This window comes from Seriola dumerili, unplaced genomic scaffold (genome assembly GCF_002260705.1).
Source record: "Seriola dumerili isolate Sdu_G_001 unplaced genomic scaffold, Sdu_1.0 BDQW01000044.1, whole genome shotgun sequence".
NCBI classification, from domain to species: Eukaryota; Metazoa; Chordata; class Actinopteri; order Carangiformes; family Carangidae; genus Seriola; species Seriola dumerili.
In genome coordinates, this window is record NW_019174299.1 from 2,930,208 (window position 1) to 2,950,705 (window position 20,498).

General features: G+C 40.2%; 2 protein-coding genes across 2 annotated transcripts; both read right to left on the reverse strand.

Annotated features, from left to right (window-relative positions):
* Nucleotides 1–910: 910 nt before the first annotated feature.
* Nucleotides 911–12,810, reverse strand: LOC111217581 (branched-chain-amino-acid aminotransferase, cytosolic-like). Its single transcript, XM_022739515.1, has 11 exons — nucleotides 12,422–12,810; nucleotides 10,619–10,690; nucleotides 9,953–10,153; nucleotides 9,725–9,835; nucleotides 7,957–8,076; nucleotides 7,420–7,583; nucleotides 4,675–4,817; nucleotides 4,458–4,543; nucleotides 3,653–3,793; nucleotides 3,058–3,132; nucleotides 911–2,544 (listed from the first exon to the last, which is right to left on the reverse strand). Exons 1-11 carry the CDS (start codon nucleotides 12,437–12,439, stop codon nucleotides 2,503–2,505), a joined length of 1,173 nt encoding a protein of 390 aa, XP_022595236.1. The 5' UTR covers nucleotides 12,440–12,810; the 3' UTR covers nucleotides 911–2,502.
* A 248-nt stretch (nucleotides 12,811–13,058) lies between these two features.
* On the reverse strand, nucleotides 13,059–19,346 carry hsd17b14 (hydroxysteroid 17-beta dehydrogenase 14). Its single transcript, XM_022739519.1, has 9 exons — nucleotides 19,137–19,346; nucleotides 19,008–19,046; nucleotides 18,672–18,769; nucleotides 17,964–18,030; nucleotides 17,760–17,851; nucleotides 15,816–15,920; nucleotides 15,649–15,716; nucleotides 14,501–14,597; nucleotides 13,059–13,343 (listed from the first exon to the last, which is right to left on the reverse strand). Exons 1-9 carry the CDS (start codon nucleotides 19,216–19,218, stop codon nucleotides 13,197–13,199), a joined length of 795 nt encoding a protein of 264 aa, XP_022595240.1. The 5' UTR covers nucleotides 19,219–19,346; the 3' UTR covers nucleotides 13,059–13,196.
* Nucleotides 19,347–20,498: the final 1,152 nt, after the last annotated feature.

Below are 20,498 nucleotides of genomic sequence, written 5' to 3' on the forward strand. Positions count from 1 at the left end.
TAAAGGACGCCCTGACTGAAGGAGACACAAAACATGTTAGTTTTGGGGCATTTTGTGCCTTTGTGTGTTTGTTTTGCATCTGTTTGTGGTCATTGAAAGGAACTTAAAGGTCCCATAGTATAGAAAGTGAGATTTCCATGTCTTTTTTGATGGTTTAGGTTCTATACTATTACTGTAAAGGTATTGAAGTGCTCAGTCCGTGGAGAAATGCACACAGCCTGTATTCAGGAACTGAGCCTTAAAACAAGCTATCAGGACTTCTGTAACTTTGTGATGTCACAACAAAGCAGTCACTGCTCTCAGCCATGGCCCTAGCCCCACCCACCTGGACTTTCCATCCAACCTTGTGGGATTTAGTTTCTCAGGGTGTTTACCTGAAATCTGCTATATTTTTATTTAATCATTCAGAAAACAGTCAGCCAATCATAAGACAGACTCAGAGTCTCTCCTCTGATTGGCTCACCGACCTGTTGTTACCAGAGCTCCAGAGAGAAGCCTGAGAGAGGAGATGTAAAACTACACTGAGAGGGTTTTTGCTTCTTAAAACCACAAATATATCTTCTTATGGATCAACACTTCAAATAAAACATTGGAAAAGTGTAAAATATGGACCTTTAACTGAACTAAACCCAGAAATATTAGCAGTCACTTCATTCAGAAACTCTGGCCCAGGAGTCCCGAGCTCCTGAGCTCCTGGGTTTGTACTTGGTAGGCCCGTTCAGTAGTACTATCCATGGATATATATACTCACAGGACTAATATTAAGAATGCTAACAGAACCAGTACCTGTGGTTTAACTATGACGTTTCTATTATGTATCACTCTTGAGTTATTGTGCTCACAGCACGGCCACATAAAAAGAAAGAGACTCACTCAACTCAGATCATGTTTAATGTAAAAACATAACAGCCGAGTTAAAATAACAACACATTTAAAAAACAAGAACTAAACTGACATTACTTAAAGAATCCAGCTAAATCCCCTAGTGCACAAACTGGAAAAATACAAGAGCAGCTGACAGCAACAAGCTAACAGACTGAGGTCAGGCACTTAGAAGAGAGGGACAGGTGTCGTACAGTTTGTGTGTAAAAATAAAATTACATTCAAAAGAGAGGAAAACCAGCGAGGGAAGCACACGAAGCCGAGGATACAGCAAAAACACTGGTGACACATCCGAGAACTTTGGAAGACAAGTCGACCTAATTTCACATCAATACGAGGAAAAAAATATAATTTAAAAACCTCTAAAATAACAACACATTCTATTTGTTACTATACATTGTTTTCATAATGATTACACAGTAACTTGTGCAGGAGGAAGTGTCAGCATCTAACAGTCCTTCCTTTCTACAGCATGTAGGCCTCCTTCTGTCGTCCTACCACTTATGAGTGTGTGTGTGTGTGCTAACGTTCACTTTGACCTTGCCTTTTTTTCTTTTTTTTTAAAAAAAAAAAAATCTCAATCTTTAGTTGTTGTGCAGTCGTATTCGTAACAAACAAAACCAACAAACGTAAAAAAAACGTTTGTTTATCCGTGCTAAAAATCTGAGTCACACTCAGATACAAACCTGACATTAACCCAAGGTCAGTGCAAACTCTGGTGTTCAAAGTGGAATGGCCCCAAGAAGAACTACGGCAGCTCTCTCAGACAGATCGTTATGAACACGACAGTAACAAAACATCCTATGATGCGTTTAGAGGTATTCACCTGACCTTCTATTTTCAGCTAATGCCACTGAAACAGTTAAAAGTCTCCGGAGCAAACTCCCCACAGGTTGTGGTGAGCGGTACAGTTTATTGTTAATACAAGTAAAACACTTGTATTGTGAAATACACATGTTGGTGAGCAACATTACTTAGAAAATATGTATAATGTTAAGTCCTACACACCAAATACAGAGCTGCTTTAGTATTGCAAATACTTCACTTCCTATGCATAAATATGTCAGTTTGTGCGTCTTTTGAGACAAGAATTCAATGTCGATGATGATGAAAGTTTGTGCTCTTAACTATGAGCAAGTGAATATGAGGACAGACACTCTAAGGAGATCTGAATGCACTCATACTAGTGTAGTAGATATGACCACCAGATACAGCTCATCTTTATGTTTTGATCAATATTTATCGTCTGTTTTCTTGCATTCACTTTTTCTTTTTTTTTTCTTCCTCCAATAACAGCTGTTTTTCCTGTTTTTGATGTTCACACCTCGAGGTTAAGGGTTGTGTTGAGTCAAAGCGTTGCATATTGTTGTTAATATTGCTTCTCTAAGCAAGCCGTCACATTCAAACCACCAACCGCATTCCTATGAGCGTCCGTAGAGAAAGTTGCCCAAGAAGACAGAGAGAAGCGTCCTGTCTGCTCGGGTTGTGAGTAAGCTGGAGTGTATTAGTGGGTTGAGAGGAAAGGAAGAGGGGGATGATGGTGGTGGTGACGGGGCTGGTCGTCCAAACTGGAATTATGGGATTAACCGTTGATACAACTGGCATGTGCAAAATGGCCGTTTAAACAACGAGTGGTGCCCATTCGCTTGCTTTGCGTCCATACTGGGTGAAGCAAGAGCGACAAGGAAAGAGAGGGAAAGAGAAATAAATCAAAAAGCAGAAAATGTTTCTTTGTGAATGTAAAAGTTAAAGCTGCAAAATAAAAATTCAGCTGCAGTAATAAATTATAAATTTCAAGCTAGAGCTGCAACAACCTGCTGTTGATAAAATTATTCTATATAATCAACAGGCTAATAATCAGGAAGTATCTTGACAGTTGTTTCAGTCATTTATCAAATAAAAATAGTGAAAAAAGGCCAAAATTCTGTAGTTTCAGTTTCTCCAACGTGAACATTTGCTGACTTTCTGTGTTTTATATGAAAGGTTAACTGAACACTGTGATGTCACTCTATTTTCACAGACTAAACGATCACAAAACTGGTAGAAAAAATAATCAGCAGATTCACAGACAATAAAAATGATTTCGACCTCATGATGCACGCATGTTTTAAAGGAAGCTGTAACATGTTGTGAGTATAAAAGCTGAGCGCGAAGCTTTAGTATTAGTGCACGTACCTGAATATCAGTAAGCTCTTTGTGGAACCTCTTTGCTAGATCTGGACCGTTCTGCATCGTCGGGATCTGATACGTCTGAGAGAAAAAGACAAGAGCAAACACCAACATTTACATTTTAGCCCTTTCTCCAGAATGATTTACAATCAGTGTGTGTACATGCGCTTAAACAACCGGATTACAGTCGGCTATCTGCAGTGAAATGGTTTCCGAGACATCATGTAAAAGAGAAACCTGGTTACCCAGGTAGAGCTCTCCTGGGGAGCACAGTTTTCTCTTGATTTTTACAGAGACGCATGTACACGATGAAGACTGCAGACAGGGTGGATAAAAGGAGGAATCATTACTAGTCATAAGACACTTTCCTGCTGTATTAAAGTGTATGAACAGTAACCACCCCATCCAATTTCCCACATAACTTGATTTCTCTGAGCCATCTGGTTACTTAAATGCACGTAAACACACTCAATGAGTTCAACGGTAGAATGAGCTAATTATAAGCAAAGAACAAGGGCCACAAGGGATTTCTGACAGACAAGTGCAGAACAGTATCATCAAACTGACAGAGAGAAACATGCTCGAAAAGGTGAGCTCCTACCTTCCCTCTGTAGAGGAGGCTGCCCACAGGACAGACCACACAGGCCGTCCCTGCCCCGAACACCTCCAGGATCCTGCCACCATCCAGAGCCTTGAGCAGCTCCTTCATGTTCATTGTACGCTCTGTCACCTTAAACTCCCCCTGCGGCACAGAAACCAATGAACATCAACATAGGTTCAAAGTTTAATGCAATGTTTTTGAACGTTTTTGACTCAAAATAAAGAAATGTCTGTTTGTGACTCCCTCACGACTGATAGCATACATCAGTGCGTTGTGAGCAGTTCCACCAGACGTTTATTTGAAGAATTTACAGACGTGTGAAGATGCAAAATTATCAAAGATGAATGTTTGTGATTTTTTGTAATTTCCTATTGAGTTGATTTACTCGGATTTATCTACTGTACTTAAAACCACCTTGTTGAACATAGATATAAATACAGTAAGCAGAGGGGGCTGATGGGACATTTTACTGTAAAACACATTGTCCTACCGCCTTGGCAGCTCACCACAACACTGCCTTTTGGTTTGTGATTCTAAAATCACTTTCACATTGGGAGAAACTGAACATGATGCCTATTTCTTTTTAAATCAGATCAAACCGCCCCACAGTGGATCTCTGGTGGAACTTTTGCATGAGCAGCGTAACTGAAACTTTGAGACGCACAGTAAGAAAAATGTGGGAGAAAATCAGTTTAAAAATCCCACTTATAGTTGATATGATTAACTATAATGATACTGTTAAAAAAAAAAAGCTGTTGAGGTCTGCACGACAGTTTGCGCTGGGTCCCCTCTCCGGTCGTCTTACCCAGGCTCTGGCGAGGTCCAGCAGAGACTGTCTGGTGACTCCTGGGAGAATGATGCCATCGAGGGGAGGAGTCACCAACTCTCTCTCTGCAGACACAAACACACGCTTTCATTAGATGAGCTCAGCTGATAATAAAACATGGACAGAAAAGTCCAGGAACATATTTCAGCTGTCCACAAAGACCTGTGAGAAAGCTCAAGACATCAAAGAGTCTGACCTCCTTTCTCGTTGGTCCAGTAGATGAAGAGGTTCATAGTGCCGACCTCGGTGATCTCCTCCTGCTCTCCGTACAGCCACAGGACCTGCTGACAGCCGCGCTTCACCGCCTCGTTCTGCACCATTATCGTGGGGCCGTAGTTACTGCAGAGAGGGACGAGACGCAGTTCAAATAAGAGAGACACAGTGAATATAAACAGACATAAACATGGGTCAAAAATGGACGTCAGGTTCCAGAGGTAATTTAATTATCAGGCATGTTTTTAATACACTATTCTCCTGTGTTCTACATGTGCTTGCTGAATATCTTGAGTTTCTTTATTTCATCGCTTTAAATATCTTACGCAAAAATTTAGCCATGTGCTGAGCTACTGAGAAGTAGTGCATTAGTGGTAAATTCATTAATTAAAGGAAGTGGATGCGTATTTCTTGTTCCTTATAGGGGTGTTTGTGCTGAGAAGGAAGGATCCTGCTGATAAACATCAGCGTGAACAACAGACGACTCTGGAATGATTTCAATTGGTTACTGTTTTCTCATCACATAAAAAAAACAAACAAAAAAAAACCACCGCGCTACACTTCCGCGATCCTATAAAGTACACAGTGGTTTCTTTGAAACAAAATGTTTCACTCTTGCCAAGAAGTTGAAGGACATTCTGAGAAATGATTTATGGGCAACAATACAAACTGCAGACTGCAGAGATTTCAATCAACAATACAACTCACAGTTGAGTCACACTGTGGAAATCTGTCAGCGTCTTCCTCGTAACGCACGTCAATTCCCGGCTCGCAGAGAAACACACACCCCTGACCTGCGTTCACCTCATAAAGTTGTTACTGATAATATTTTAGCAAACAAGCCTCTAATGATACATCCAGCAGACGCACAGCGTGGGTTGTTTTTCTGTGCACCACAAGTCCAATACTCACTCTCCTTTTAGCTCTGATTTGGTCTCCTCCAGCTCTTGAGAAGAGTCTGGTTTGAGTTTGGCTGACTATCAGCTGTTATCATATCACAGAAACTGGTACTGGTATCAGCATACAAGTTTTTTTTTAACGTATTTTGCATTTATTTACTTATTTATTCATGTTATTATGGATTTAGTCTCATGGGGTGAAGAGTGGTCAGATCTGCTGTTGTTGTTGTTGTTGAGATGTTCAGGACTGGTGAACATCATTTTTTTGAGTTTCTCTGTTTTAATGTTAAAATTCAGAAATAAAGCAACAAGAAAAGAGACTGTTTATTTACTTTTTTTTTTTTTAAATTACCAACTGCAGGTATAGGGTCTCAAATACCTGCATCAGTATCGACCTCCAGCTACCCTGCAGTCCCGTGATGACTGCTACTAAACCAGGCCTGAGAGTTGAAGTGTATCCTCGCCGGCTGACGAGAGCAGAGCAGGTTTTGTTGGCTCAGTGAGTGGAGTGGGCATTCAGCAGCGGTGTTATGTAATCAAACTGGAGCTGAGCAGGTGCTACATTGGGATACCAGAGCCATGTTGAAGCAGGCCTGTTACTAGAGGCTCTGTGGAAGTTTTTAGGTTTTTTTTTGTCCTGGTCTGACCTCGTTCCTTTGATTTTTTTTTTTTTATCTTGATCACAGTGTGAAACACAGCAACACTTTGACTCTTCACCTGTTTGACAGGTCAAACCAGTCATATCTGTGATCCTGGAGCTTCAGCCACTGTGGTTTAAAATAGGCTGCTTATCAATCATGTATCTGCATCACAAGTACACATAACCCTCTCCACCTCCCAGGAAATGACATATCATCTCTTTAGGTGCCTGATAACATTAATAATCTGATCTTTTCCTGCCGTGACGAGACAAAATGTCTGTTCTGAAAAAGCTCTCTTACTACCGCTCGCTCTCTTTGTTTGGCGCTGGCTCTGTGGCAGGTCTCTCCAGCTTCATAAGCAGAGTGGAAATTCACTGGCAACAAGTTTCCACTTTGGAACATACCACACTGAGGAGTCGTCCTGGTGTACGAGTCTGCCTGTCGCCTCAGTGGGTCTGACTGGAGGATTATATGGTCTCAATGCATTTTAAAAATACACGCGTAAATGAATAAGATTTGAGGCAAAATTAACACTCTGTTCACCATATCATCGTCATCACTGCTCGCTGATTTACTTTGAGAACTTTTACATGTAATTTTAGAACTTACGGGCCACAGTTCAGGCCATTGTAACATCACCTACTGTAATAAGCGAATATTTTCTTAACTGGTATTTGCATGAGTGTCTCATCCACCCTCCCATCTTATAAATTATGGGCTACTTTGCTTTTGCAAGACGTTTTATGGCATCAGACTTTTTTTGCCAAACCTTTCACTTTTTATGTCTGTCGCAGTCTGGCTCTGCCTTGATGACATGTTGTCGGCAGCTGTATTAAAAGTTGTTTCAGGTCCTCTAATACAGCCACTAACACTGATAAATTGTCATGCTTTCGTTTGCTGATGCATGAAACTTGTCCACAAACAGAGTGGGACATATTCATGTAACCAGAACTCATCAGGCTGAAACAAAGAGGGATGGGTGAATCTAACTTGGAACACTGGTACAAGCAAATATCACGAAAAAAACAAGGAGAAGTTCAGGATGAGGACGCCACTGAATTTGAATTTGCGTCATGAATAGCCAGGTTTACAGGAGGAGAGCTTTTAATCTTAAGAGTCAGTTTACTAAACAAGGCAGACTACACCTGCAGGACACTGGACTTGAAAGAGGAAAGACACCAAACTCACCCTCCCATTTTATATGCCCCGACGCCTCCTTTCCAGGCTCTGACAAACGAAGGGTCCGCCAGCAGAGACACGGGGTTAAAGGACCCTGTGGCAAAGTAGGGCCCCACGGGGCCGACGATGACAAAGATCATGGCTTTTCCTGGCCGAGACACGCCAAGGGATGGCTGGAGGAGGAGGGGGGAGGCAGGGGGAAGAAGAGGAGAAGACGGGTAATTAGAAAATGTATTAATTTGAAAACCTTTTTTCAGTCATAGAAAATCATTAGGGACAATAAGGTCTTCAATTATCTAATAGGTCCATTAATCTATTGATTTTATATCACAGCAATAATTCCTAGCAATGTCATTAATCAATCAATGTGACATGGACCTAGATGAGGGAGAGGGAAATTAATTCAACCCTTTTCCAGACCTGCAGACACCCAGCAGTTACTTCAGCTGAGGCGGGAACCTGCACATGTCATTTTTTTGCACATGACTGAAAACACCAGGTTCCTGTGCACTTCTCTGTGCTTTGCACACTGATGTTAAAGATCACCTCAATTCCTATGAAGGTGGGTCTGATGTAGAGGCTGGCGTCCTGGGAGTAGGGGACCCACTCCTGGTCGACCTCCACCAGCTTCCTGATGCACTCCAGCAGTTCACCTTTATCAAACAGCTGCAAAGAAAACAGACGAGGACATTAGTGGCTCTTCACCGCTCGTTACCACTCGCTCACTCACTGACTCAATGACTCACTCACAGGGTTTAGAAATGTGAACGAATGCGACCGTTTTTTCAGATGAGGCAGATGCCTCATTCCTGTGCTATGTGAGAATTAATATTCATATTATAAGTTTTTAAAATTCTCCTTGAAATGAATCAAATAATCATAACGACTGAAATATATCAATCATTAACCCTAACCCTAAATTTTGGTGTGTAAAAAAGTACCTGTTGTCTATCTGCAATAAAGACTTTGATCTAAAACAGTAAATATAACTGTAAAGTAACTAAATGAGGATGAAATACTTAAAAGAGCATTAATGACAGGTCACGTAAGTAAAGCATTATGTAAACAAATTTCACTTAAATTAGAATTAGGATGGCAACCAATAAATTATTATTTTCATTGCCAATTATTTTTACAATTAATTCATAAATTGTTTGTCTATACAAATTCTCAAACATTAAAAAAACAACTCCCCAGGACGACGCCATTAGTCCCAAAACCCCCAAATATCAAATTTACTGCAATGAAAAACAAATCAAATCAACAAATTCTCACATTTCAGAGGCTGGAACTCAGTGTTTGACACTCGCTCTTGCAATATTACTTACATGATTATTGGAACAGTTGCTGATTAATTCTCTGCCAACTGACTAGTTGAGTAATTATTGTGGTCCTACTTTACATAAACCACAATGGTGGGAGGCTGTTGTCTCTGAAAAGGTGCAGACTTTAGTAGTTTTGCATGAGAATCAACCATCCACTACAAATCTTAATTCATGAAACACTGTGAAATATTTCATGTTTTTTCTAGATCTTAAAAATGCTTTTGTTCCACGGAGCACACAGTAAAGAACAGACTCTGACCATGTGGCTGTGGTTTCGTCGTGTGATTTAGTAAGCCAAAAATGGGAATGGTGCCAAGCGGTTACATAACGGCTCACAGCTTCACAGCGTTAGTCTGTAATGAAACCTGCCCGGTCCTGCCAGCTCAGAGAATCAGAGGAATCTGAGACACAGTCAGACCAGCAGCAGCACTGTGGCACAACGATGTGAGGGCTGTGGACGTGTTGGCACAGGTACAGAAGATGAAACCAAGGACTTCAGTACAACTCTGAGAAGCAGCAGTAAATTAACATTACGGTCTACGGTAAATACCACCGGGTGTTCGACCAGGTGTCCTTCATCACTATGATTGTGATGTTAAGACAACACACATTTCAAAGGATCCTACAAGAAATGTGTGCTTGCACGTATATGACAGACACATGATATTGTGCTGCGGTGCAGCAGAAGTTGGAACACGTTCAAGCCTGCGTTTTTTTTGATTGTCCGAGCCTGCTGTGTCGATGAAGTGGTCCCATTCAAAATAAACCAGGGTGTGAGTTTATTCATGCAGGGCTAGAATCTGTCTGAACAAGGCTTTAGTGTCTCATGATGCTGTTTTAGAGGCTTTTTCAGGATGAAATAATGGGCCTAGGAGCTGGTCAAGTGTAAAGATACCAAGTATGTTCCGAGTAGGGCCTAACCCTACTAAGAACCCTCACTGACAGGGGGTGTGGGGGGTTTCTAAGGATGAGTTGGGGCACAGACTCACAGGAAGGCAGCTTCTGTCGGTGCTCCTGTGCATCCTCTCCATGTTCAGCATGGGTCTGAACAGACGGATGTGGTTGTCGACACCACGAAAAGCCTTCATGCCTTCAAACAGCTGGAGAGAAACGATATGATTTTATGGAGGTTATTCTTCATTTTTCAGTCTTAGACACAAAATGCTACAACAGGTCTGATTTGTGTGCTGCATGTTGGCAGAGCTCTCCTCTCTCACCTCTATAGAGTAGTGCAGGGCAGAGCTGGCAGGGTGCAGCGACAGGTTCTTGAAAGGTTTGATCTGTGGAACCTCCCAGCCGTCCTTCTCCGACCAGTTGATGGTCAACATGTGGTCGGAGAACTGTTTGCCGAACACCAAGGTGGAGGGGTCGGGCCTGGGCTTGCATGCTGTGTTGCGTTCGATGTTGATATCTGCTGCCTGAGGTGGAGGCGGACGAGCAAGCCGGACGGAGGGCGGAGGCAAAGAAGTAGACGGGACAAGAGGAGAGCAGGCGACGAAGACAGCAATTGATTTTTAAATTGATGTCATTGACAGAGCATGCTTTAAAAGGACAATTAGCACAGCACTATACAGAGTCAGTCAAAGTGCTGACTTATCTGGTCAATTAGACAGAATCAAGTTCAATTAAACTGAATTAAATAATTACGACAGGCAGACAGTGAGGGAAAGAAAAAGATGAAACACAATCTTAAATTCTAATAACTTTTCCAAGTAAAAGTTAAGAGACAATCCATCTCTTTTTTTTTAGTTTGTCACTCCCTTCTTTCCATAATGATCTACAAACCAGGCATGTGCACTTAGGCCAGGCTGCAAATCAGGTTCGTTGGAGATGATGCAGCCTTACCTGGTGAGAAAGAAAATGTTAATATTTTCCCTCATTACCTTAAAGGAGCTGGCAAACCGCAGGGAGCCAATGGGAAAAGGGAGGGCCTGAACAAGTCGTCCGTGGAGTGCCTGTAGATGAAACATGACAAAGCTCTTTGCAAAACAGCACAGTCACTGTGGAAATCTACATACACTCAGATGGCAGTTTATTAGGTACACATTAGCTAAAATTAAAGCAGTCTCAACTCAAGCCTTGAGAATACACAGGGACACCATGTCTGACATTGTATATTTGTGGGTGTGTGTGACACAGCACCAATCACTCTACAGCTCAAAGTATGTAGCTACTAACACAGCTGGTGCATAGTGCTCTACTGTAAATAGAATCAGGCACATATGCAGGCTACTCTGCAAAGCAGCAATGCAAGGTGAGGAAGTTTAAAAGTATGCTAGTGGGAAACAAAAGGCCACAAAATAACTGCAAGGCAAGATAAGGCAGAGTGGGACACACCTGATAAGCCTCCAACAACATCGGCTTGCTGTTGGAAAAGTGCAACATAAGATGTGGAACTCTGTTCTTTTCATGTCAGTAAGGGGTTAGGCAAGGTGTGATATTATCTCCACGACTGTTTAACCTGTATATAGATTAATTATGCAGGCAGTTTAACAATTAAACATGTGGTGCTTTTAGTAAACTCATAATTCTCATCTTTTAATCTGCTTTCTTACAAATCCTGAGTTTACATCCCCGATATGGTTCTGTTACTGTGTGTGCAAAGATTTTTTTTTTTTGGGTGCCAGTCATATTTTCATCAAAATAAAAGCAGCCACGTCTGACACCGCCATAGAGAGCAGCAGAGCATCATGCCTTGGTAATTCCTACAGGTTGCACACAAGTGTGCATTTTGTTGAATGGATGATGCAAGTTTTGCCTTTATTGCGACCACGAGTATGAAAAGGTTTATTTGTTTTTGCTGTATCCTCTGCGACATGCACATGTAAATCTTATGCATTAAACTTAATTCTTGTTTTTATTCATTTGGACCCACGGTCTGAAATTAAATTAAAACTGAATTAGCAAATACTAGCATTAACACCCGTTAGCATTTGTGCCTTACATCTGGGCTAGCAGCATCGTAAATGAATTGGCTACCTATAATAACTACATGTACCAAATCTGTAGCAAAGTCACAACACGGTAATAACATATACTTGGCATATTCTGCAGATATGCTTGGTAAAGCCACATTCAAGCCTCGCGCCAGACTGCATTCTCAAATCCGACAATTTGACGAACAATGGCTTATTATGTAACTTACGCAACGACACAGTAATTAAGTAATGACTATTCTGGATGTAGTAGGATATATTTTCCAATTCGGCATAATACTAATATACGAAAAACACGTATCAAAACTAACAATCTACATGATTTTCTACTTCCATCCACTAAAACCGTGGAGGGTGATAAGATTTGTAAAGTTGAGTCACTTAAATAAACGTACATTTCATAGATCAAGGTTGAACTTGCTGGATTGGAGGTCTGCCGAACCTGGTGTCAGAGCATGAACATTTGCAGAAGGCCTTCAGTCGTGTTTTACGAGATGTTTATTTTCGCCGTTAAGTAAGACAAATTTAGTTTCCATATTTCTGAATGAGGTTTGGTTTTATGTTCTTTCCGTGCAGCACTGTTTTGCCACCCTCGGTGCTGGCGGGACGGACGGAGCAGTCCGTGCCGACTTTGAAGACGTATTATCTCTCCTGGTCAATTACGGCCTATTTATCAAGCTTTTGAGTGAATCATCTACCCAGGCAGGAAAAAAGACAACAAACAGCACACACGTCGGTCAATGAACTCACCGTCCGGAGGGCCGCCATCTCCGCTACGTAACCAAGATAAACCAGATTATTTGTTCGTGCAGAAACAAAACACTCAGCCCAAAGTCAACTTGGGTTCCGCTTTGAAATACGAGACGCCGCTCAGCTGAGGTGAAGCGAGAAACCTCTCAGACATAAAATGCCTTTCGTGGTTATTAGTCCTTTAAATAAACACTTGACCTACAGCAGCTACTTTATGTTTTAAAAAACCTGTCACAATTTTGTAATTTTTATTTTTCTGGATTAATAATTTAACATCGCCTGAACTGTTCTATATAAAGACACAAGAATGTTAGTGAGGAAAATTACTTCACTAAAATTACATTAGTAAAATGTAGTTATAGTGACCGGTTTTATTAACCAGTGCACCCTGATTAGGAAAGTCACCGGAGGCGTGACAAAAAGCGTAACATACGATTGGTGCACACCAATAAACCCAGAAGGGGAGGTTATTAGAGGTCGAAGAGGATGGCGCTGATTGGTCGATCAGTGGGGAGTGGACTAGGTCGTGTTACACATTTGGTCAGGATGCCAAAATTTAAAGCTGACTAACCTCCACCAGGAAATTTTCAGAGCTCCATGAATGAAATGAGACTTTATTTGATTGAATGAACCCCCTCCCTTTTATTAAAACAATTTAGTAGTCATCATAGTAATGTAACCAGCACACTCAAACATACATGTGTATAATCTGCATTAAATCCATCTGCTTAACCAGCTGTTCCACAGCCATAAAGAGACTGTAGAGAACAGAGGGTCACGACGGGATCTGACTCTTGAAGCCATAGTTGAGTTCAGCTCCTCCACTGAGCAGCAGGTCTATCCCAGTGCAGAAGGTTGCATCAGCAGCGAGATACAGGGCAGCCAGTCCACACTCAGCCTCAGTCCCCATGCGACCTATCAGCTGTTTGAGAAGGAAACATGTCATTTCTCATTCTAGATAGATAGATAGATAGATACTTTATTTATCCCCTAATGGAAATTCTTGCTCTGTTTCCAACTGTTCACGTTTGTGGTTTCATGGGGTAACTGCCTTGTGTTAATGTGTGTTCACTCCTGCAGCTGTTCCCACAGTTGCTGCTGTGTATTACACTGTAAAACAAAGGTAGCTTGGCTCTTTTTTCTTCTTCTTTTTTTTTAACCAAAGTAAAAGAAGCATTTCAATATTGCTTGCAGAGGCCTCCAGGAACTGACAAGTACATTCATGAAGGTTTTTTTTTTTTATTTTTTTTTATTTTTTTTACACAAGACTCCACGCAAAAAAAAATGCAGATTCACTGATCTTTATTTACTCAACTCACAACCAGGAAAACTTCCTAATGCCAAACATAATATTCATTCTCTCATCCTCCATTATCATAACTTCAGTAACTGGAAAGACCAAAGTAAAGAACCGAGACATTTAAATGTGAAGCGATCATCCTATATGGGATAAAATCTGGTAACGATGTAAAAATCTCACATAATTATTATTTTATTACACCGTCCTGTCAAATATTTGAGGTCTCTCCACTATGAATAATGAAGTGCAAGCTGAGACTCTTCAGCACCACAGTCCTGCTGCTTCAGGGGCCTTCTCAGACTGGGATGAAAAGAAAGCTCCAGTTTGCAGAAAGAGGCTGTTAGCATTTACAACCCAAAGGGCGCACTGCAATGCGTGGATCATTAACACAACAATAATGTAGGAACTGTTGCCTGTCTCACATTGATTTATAATGAGACGTGGAGTTTTTACTGGCTCCTGTTGTGCAGGGACAAATAGTTTCGGTGGGTGTGGATGGAAAACACAGAGTAGCAGCAACAAGCATCATTGTCATGTGTGTGTTGTGCTGCACCAAGGTTTGTCCTAACTCACAACTATGGTAGGATTCATGTCTTGTAATAAAATCCTCTAATGACAATTTCTATAATTTTCAGAATTCAAGACATCACTAACATCACAAGGACATCTCACTATTGGTGAAAACTCTCTGTGACACGGAAACTACCACTTCTACTTTACATATTTTCCTCTTGTTTCTGTCCCTGTGTATGAGCCTGTCTCCCTCTGTGGGAACCTACCTGAGCATTTTCTCCCGTTTTAATGGAGGCTGCCGCGTCCGGAGTCTGTCCTGCTAATTCTTCCCACAGAGGCGTCAGCACGTTACCTGGAGAGATGCTGCAACACACGGCAGACAGTGAACAAAGGGTACTATTAGATCTGTAGACAGTTAAATACTTGTACATAATATAAACTTTACATCAATTATATCATTTTATAGAGTTTGTGTTGGTTTTACTTGAAACTGGAACAATGCGTCTGTCTTTTGTAAATAGCAGTAGATCCTCTCATATTATTTCCTGGTTCATGAATCAGTTAAGTCAGTTTACAGAAAAGTACTTATTGACAGTTCTGATATTTTATGGTAATAATATGTACAATTATTTTTATTTCACAAAAAGCAGAGATTATTAATTAAAAAAAGCGCCTGCTAGTATGTGTAGCAGATTTTTTTTCCTTTCCTCTCCCGTAAATCATCTCAGATTTATCTTGTGACCATTTGAAGGGACCCAACCCCTGAATTGTTGTTTTCATTGTCTTTTAAATGCAATTTCAATATAATTTAATGTCTTATTTTCCATGCCTCTGTAACGCACTTTGAACTGCCTTGTGTCTGAATGATGCCGTATAAACAAATTTTTCTTGAACCACAAAAAACTGAACTAAGTGCCTATAAAGTAGTTGAACTTCACCTCGAGCAGCTCCTGCAGTAAAATGCTGCGTACGCAGTGATTCATCAGTATAAAGACTCTAATAATGTCACATATAATAATACATCAGTCACGGGATATTTCACCACAGAGCCAATACTTTTAAGTTTCATACTTTAAGTACATTTTATTGTTATTGCTTTTGTATTTTTACTTTAATCAGAGTTTGAGGCTCGTAATTGAGTATTTTTACCTTACTTTACTTTGTTTTACTTCACAACTTCTTCCACCATTGTTAATAAGTAAAAAAAATAAAAAATAAAAAAAAATTAAAGAGAGATAAAGATTGATTAATTATAAGAATAATACTAGTTACATCACTATGACAGCCCTTTTAATTAGAGGCTAACAGAGTAAATTTAAATAAACATGTGACGAGAGTGAAATCATGGAGTAATTCTTATCTTCTGAGCAGAGAGGAAGCTGAGGAACTGAACCCAGAAACCAGTTTGACTCACCAGTTGACTCTCACATTGTAGCGACTCTCGTCCACAGCCATTGCCTTTGTCATGGAGATTATTGCCCCCTTGTGGAGAAGAGATCACATTACACGACTCTCTTCTCTTTGGCTGAGATTACAGGAATGATGCAGGTTGAACCACTGTTTCGCGGATGATTGACTCACCTTGGTGGCGACATACGGTGCAGCATCTTTCTGCCCGATGGTGCCCACCAGACTGGAAACATTTATGATGTTACCCTGTCGCTGTCGCAGGTACGGCAACGCATACTGCAAAGAGAGTGAGACCTCTGTTCAATTCAAAGATCCTATGTATTGTTCATACAGTATGTCTATGGGTATGTGAAAGCAAAATGAAGCTGTGATAATTATAACTTAATGAGTAACTGATAACTTAATTGTGGAACTGAATCAAAACTGAATATTGGATGTTGGAATTTGAATACTGCTGAATTTAAAGCATTGAAATATTTTACTGAAAATATCATGATGAGGTTTGAATTCCCTTCTTCAGAACTGTCCGGTCATTTGGATGTTCGCAATTTCAAAAACTTTAGACAATGAACAGACTTTCTGCAGGTTCACCAAATTTAAGACTGTTGAATACCTCATAGATTACAATACTATTTAATACCAGTTTCATGGTCATACTAAACAGAGGATGAAATATATCAATAAAAAACCAGGGATGATGATGTGGCCTAGAATTATTTACAAGTGCATGAAATTATTCAAATTATATCACATTTCTTTCACTCCATCCCAGAAGTATAAAACAATAATTCTTAATAATATCATTAATAAACCATTAAACACAACAAGGACCTGTATAAGCAGCACAAACACATACATTTCCTAATTTTAAAAAAAAGAGGACTTCTGATCACACACATTCAGATGTTTTTCAAACCAAAATATTTAAATTTACTTAAAATTCAGCAATGTTTAAATTTCAACATCAAGTGTTCAGTAGTGGTGTCCCGTGGTTTTGGGGTTAAAGGGTCAGTATGCAGTCAGTCAGTCCGACCTGCTTGTTGGATGGTCAGATAGCTCCAGAAACCCCCTCCCCCCGACACCTTGTGGGGCTTGTGTCCCACCACTTCTGTAACTTTCCAAAACCGTTGATCCAACATTCACACCCACTTCACACTGTGATTGGTCAGCTGTGTGGAGCTGAGAAAGCACTCTGGGATTGTACTTCTCTCTTTAGTTACATAACTTTGTCGGTTTTCACGTGAACAACTGAGTGCAGCACTATGAATGTCTTCCAGGAGAGACTGTCTGAGGAAGTGCTCCATTATGCCTGGAGTTCCTCCTCATGCAAACCACTTCTTTTCTAGTGTACCCGGCCTTTATGACGCCAACCATGAACTGCAACATCCCCAGTTTGGGTCCTGACTGGGGACATCATTCCTATCTCCCTTTTGTCCTGTCCCCCTTAACATTCATTCCAAATAATAATAATAATAATAATAATAAAGGATTAAGTGCTGATTTTCAGGTGCTTATAAAACTCAAATCCTTAAAAAGCAAGCTGTGTCTCCATTACTGCGGCCCTGAGAGCTCAGTGCACTGCAACATAAGAAAACACATGCAAATTCAGAAAAAAATGTTCATCAGTTTGATAACACAAGTGCAGCAGATACACACAACACAAGCAAAGAGACAAACATGCTACAAATGCTCGAAACACAACCAAATACAGAAGGGCGCCGCAAGTAGCACAGACGACGTTGTTGTTTCTAGAGGACACAAAGAAGTGACGCGCGGGTCACACTTGTTGTTCAATGCTTTGTGACTTTTAAAGTTATGAAGACAGCTACAGGTTCATCACTTTTTTGTGTCCCCTGGAGACACTTCTGTTAGCTTCTGTGCTACTTGCAGCTTCTGTGGTTGTATCGTGTGTATCTGCAGCACTTGTGTTGTCAAATAAAAATGTTTTATGAATTAACCTGTGTTTTGTCTATTTTCATGTGTTCCCTTAAGCTGCAGTGCACTGAGCTCTCAGGGCCACCGTACTCCATAGAAGTCCGCATTTATGCGGTAAAATGATATTGAATTATTTGTATTTTAAGTTTTAAATGAGCACACACAAGTTGGAAACATTACTTTAGAAGCCAAGAAGTAGCTGATGAGGTTCAGATTGAGCAGATCTCTAAACTCCTCTGCTGTGGTGTCATCAGTAGGTTTATGAGGTGGGTCTGAAGAAGAAAATAAAAAAACCAAAAAGAGAATTGAAGCAAGAGAAAGGCCTCGTGTCCTCATCATCTTTTTCTGTTTTAGGGAAACAAAAAAAAAAAACAAGTGACTCACGCCACCCAGCATTGTTGACCAGGCAGTCGATGTGTCCATAGCGCTCCACTGTGACCGCAATCAGTCTCTGCAGAGACAGTCACACGAGAAAAACCAGTTACCAACAAAAGAGCTGCAACAGAAACCAGTTCAGACTGAATGAATGAAAACACACAGACGTTGCTGCAACATGTAGAGGCGCTGCTTCTATTTTAGAGGATTACACCAACCAAGATGGTTGACAGGGTAATGATGATTGCTGCTGTTGCTGTTATAAACATTTTTATTCATTATTACTGTGTTACTTTCATTTTATATTTTAAGTATGTCCAATTTCAATTGTTCACAATTTTAATTATTTCCTCTTTTGAAATACATCATTATATTATTCTATTTTCTCCCTTTTTAAATTTGTGAAGCATTTTGAACTGCACTTAGTGTAAAAAAAATAAAAAAAAATAAATCAAATGCTGGCTTATATACAAACTTCGACATTGTGGTGATAAAAAAAACCCTTCAAATGTAAATTCAGTTAAAGATTTAAACATTCAAAACAACTCAGTTGCCAATTAAATCATTAAATGTTGTGACTGGACATATTTAGACTTATAATGTGCTTTTAATGTGATGTCAGGTGATGTTCAGGACAGGTCCTGTGATCAGGACTAGACCCTGTTCATTAAAACCACATGCAGTATATAACTGCACAATAACACTGTTGGACTTTACCTTGATCTCATCTTCTTTGGAGATGTCACATGTGACAAATGTGCAGGAGCCTGGCCCTGCTTTGTTTAGCTCCGCCTCTAGAGCCTCACCAGCTGAACCTATAAAACATGCCATATGTACGATTGTGGTGAATTATAGACAGATTACAGTCTCATTTTAGGACGAAATCCTTTTAAATATTCAGTCATAACAGATGCATATGGTGTAGTCATCAATCATATCACAGGCGTCAATACACCTTCCCAATAGATGATAAAGCAACGTTCTGATACATTTTTATCAATTAATATGAGATTTAATGTGGCATAAAAATTGAATAAAAACATTATTACTCACCGCCTAGTGCACAAAACACCACTTTTGCACCATTCTCCACTGAAAACAAAAGATGCAGAATGTTTAGTGCGCCACTTCCTACTCTGAACACAAACAAATCCACAGCATAGATAACCATAACCACCATACCGAACACTTTGACGACCCCTCTGCCAATCCCTCTGGATCCTCCGGTGACTATAACGACTTTGTTGAGGTAGCGCGGGGACATTTCGGGCCGCGGTGATGTTGATGAAGTCTGATCGTAAAACGCCGTAAAGCTGCGCCCCTGTCCAGCAGCGTCACACTGTCAACACCGGAGTTCCGCGTTTCTTCTTGTTCACCCACTTTTGACAATCACGGCCGTTTATCACCAAAGTTTGTGTGAGGTTCAAAGTTTCACAAAATCATGGGGTCTGCTCTGCTGCCTTCAGGTGCTGTCAGGAATATTGGAAATCAAATCACTTGATACTTAAAAAATGCTTCGTATGAGAGCAAAGTGGAAATGCTTAAAATATATGAAAATAATAATTTTAAACAAACAAAACACTACTAGCAAAAGTCTTGAATGCAAAATCCCACTTGTGCGCATTAAAAGCAAAATAGGTTAAGTATCAAAGGTAAAAGTGTTTCATTCTGCAGAAAAAACAGCTGTTATTATATATGACATTATTAGATTGTTAATACTGATGCATTCGTGCACAAGCAGCATTTTGCTGTAGGTGATAAAGGTCAAGGTGCTAGTTCTTTAATACGTCATATCATATCTAAGAAAATCTTTTCTCTAACCTTTGCTGCTTTTGTGAAATACTAGATGATTTCATCTCTTTGTGTCTCAAACAGTGTCCAGCAGGGAAATATCTCTGTTTACAACTCAAACATCTGAAATGTGACAAGGGGTCTCACATACATTGTTTTTAGTGAGGGGACACACACCAAAACAACTGGAGACACTGGTTTAAAGTCGATGTATGCTCCATCAGAGGTAGTTTGTATGACCATATTAGAAATCAAATGGTTTATAGTTGTTTTGGACGGCCAAATAGAAAGGCGGAGTAGATTTTCATACTGGAAGATATGTTTTGCACTCCGGAGTGGACAGAAAGTTAAAGAAATGGTCGTACCCAACTCCTCCCTCAATTTGATGTTGGAAAGGTGTTGGGGCAGGGAGCAGATCTGACAGATTATATAAACACTTAAATCTTTAACTAGTACTGTATATTTTTTTTTAAGTTTATCATGCTTTTATGTAAAATCCTCACCTGTAAAGTAGCCAGCAAATGAAGGTGCCAGTTAAATTTAATTGAGTAGAAGTATAAAGTAGCAGGAAATGGAAAGGCAGCAATGTAACTGTACGTATCAGTTACATGGCTGATGTACATCTGACATACAGGCAGTAAAACCACGGCACCTGCAATTTTACAAATGTAAAAAAAATGTAACAAAATGCTGGCATAAAACATGTAACTAAAATAAAAAGCTTGAAACTAAAATGTGTTTCTACAACTAGAC

Coding starts and splice junctions, on each gene's coding strand:
- LOC111217581 (XM_022739515.1), bottom strand. Junction 8,077..9,724: donor CCGACAGAAGCTGCCTTCCT/GTGAGTCTGTGC, acceptor TTTTCTTTGCAG/CTGTTTGATAAAGGTGAACT. Junction 3,133..3,652: donor GCCTCCTCTACAGAGGGAAG/GTAGGAGCTCAC, acceptor TTTTTCTCTCAG/ACGTATCAGATCCCGACGAT.
- hsd17b14 (XM_022739519.1), bottom strand. CDS start 19,218: ATGTCCCCGCGCTACCTCAACAAAGTCGTTATAGTCACCGGAGGATCC. Junction 18,770..19,007: donor GGTGTTTTGTGCACTAGGCG/GTGAGTAATAAT, acceptor CATGTTTTATAG/GTTCAGCTGGTGAGGCTCTA. Junction 13,344..14,500: donor AAACGGGAGAAAATGCTCAG/GTAGGTTCCCAC, acceptor CTTCTCAAACAG/CTGATAGGTCGCATGGGGAC.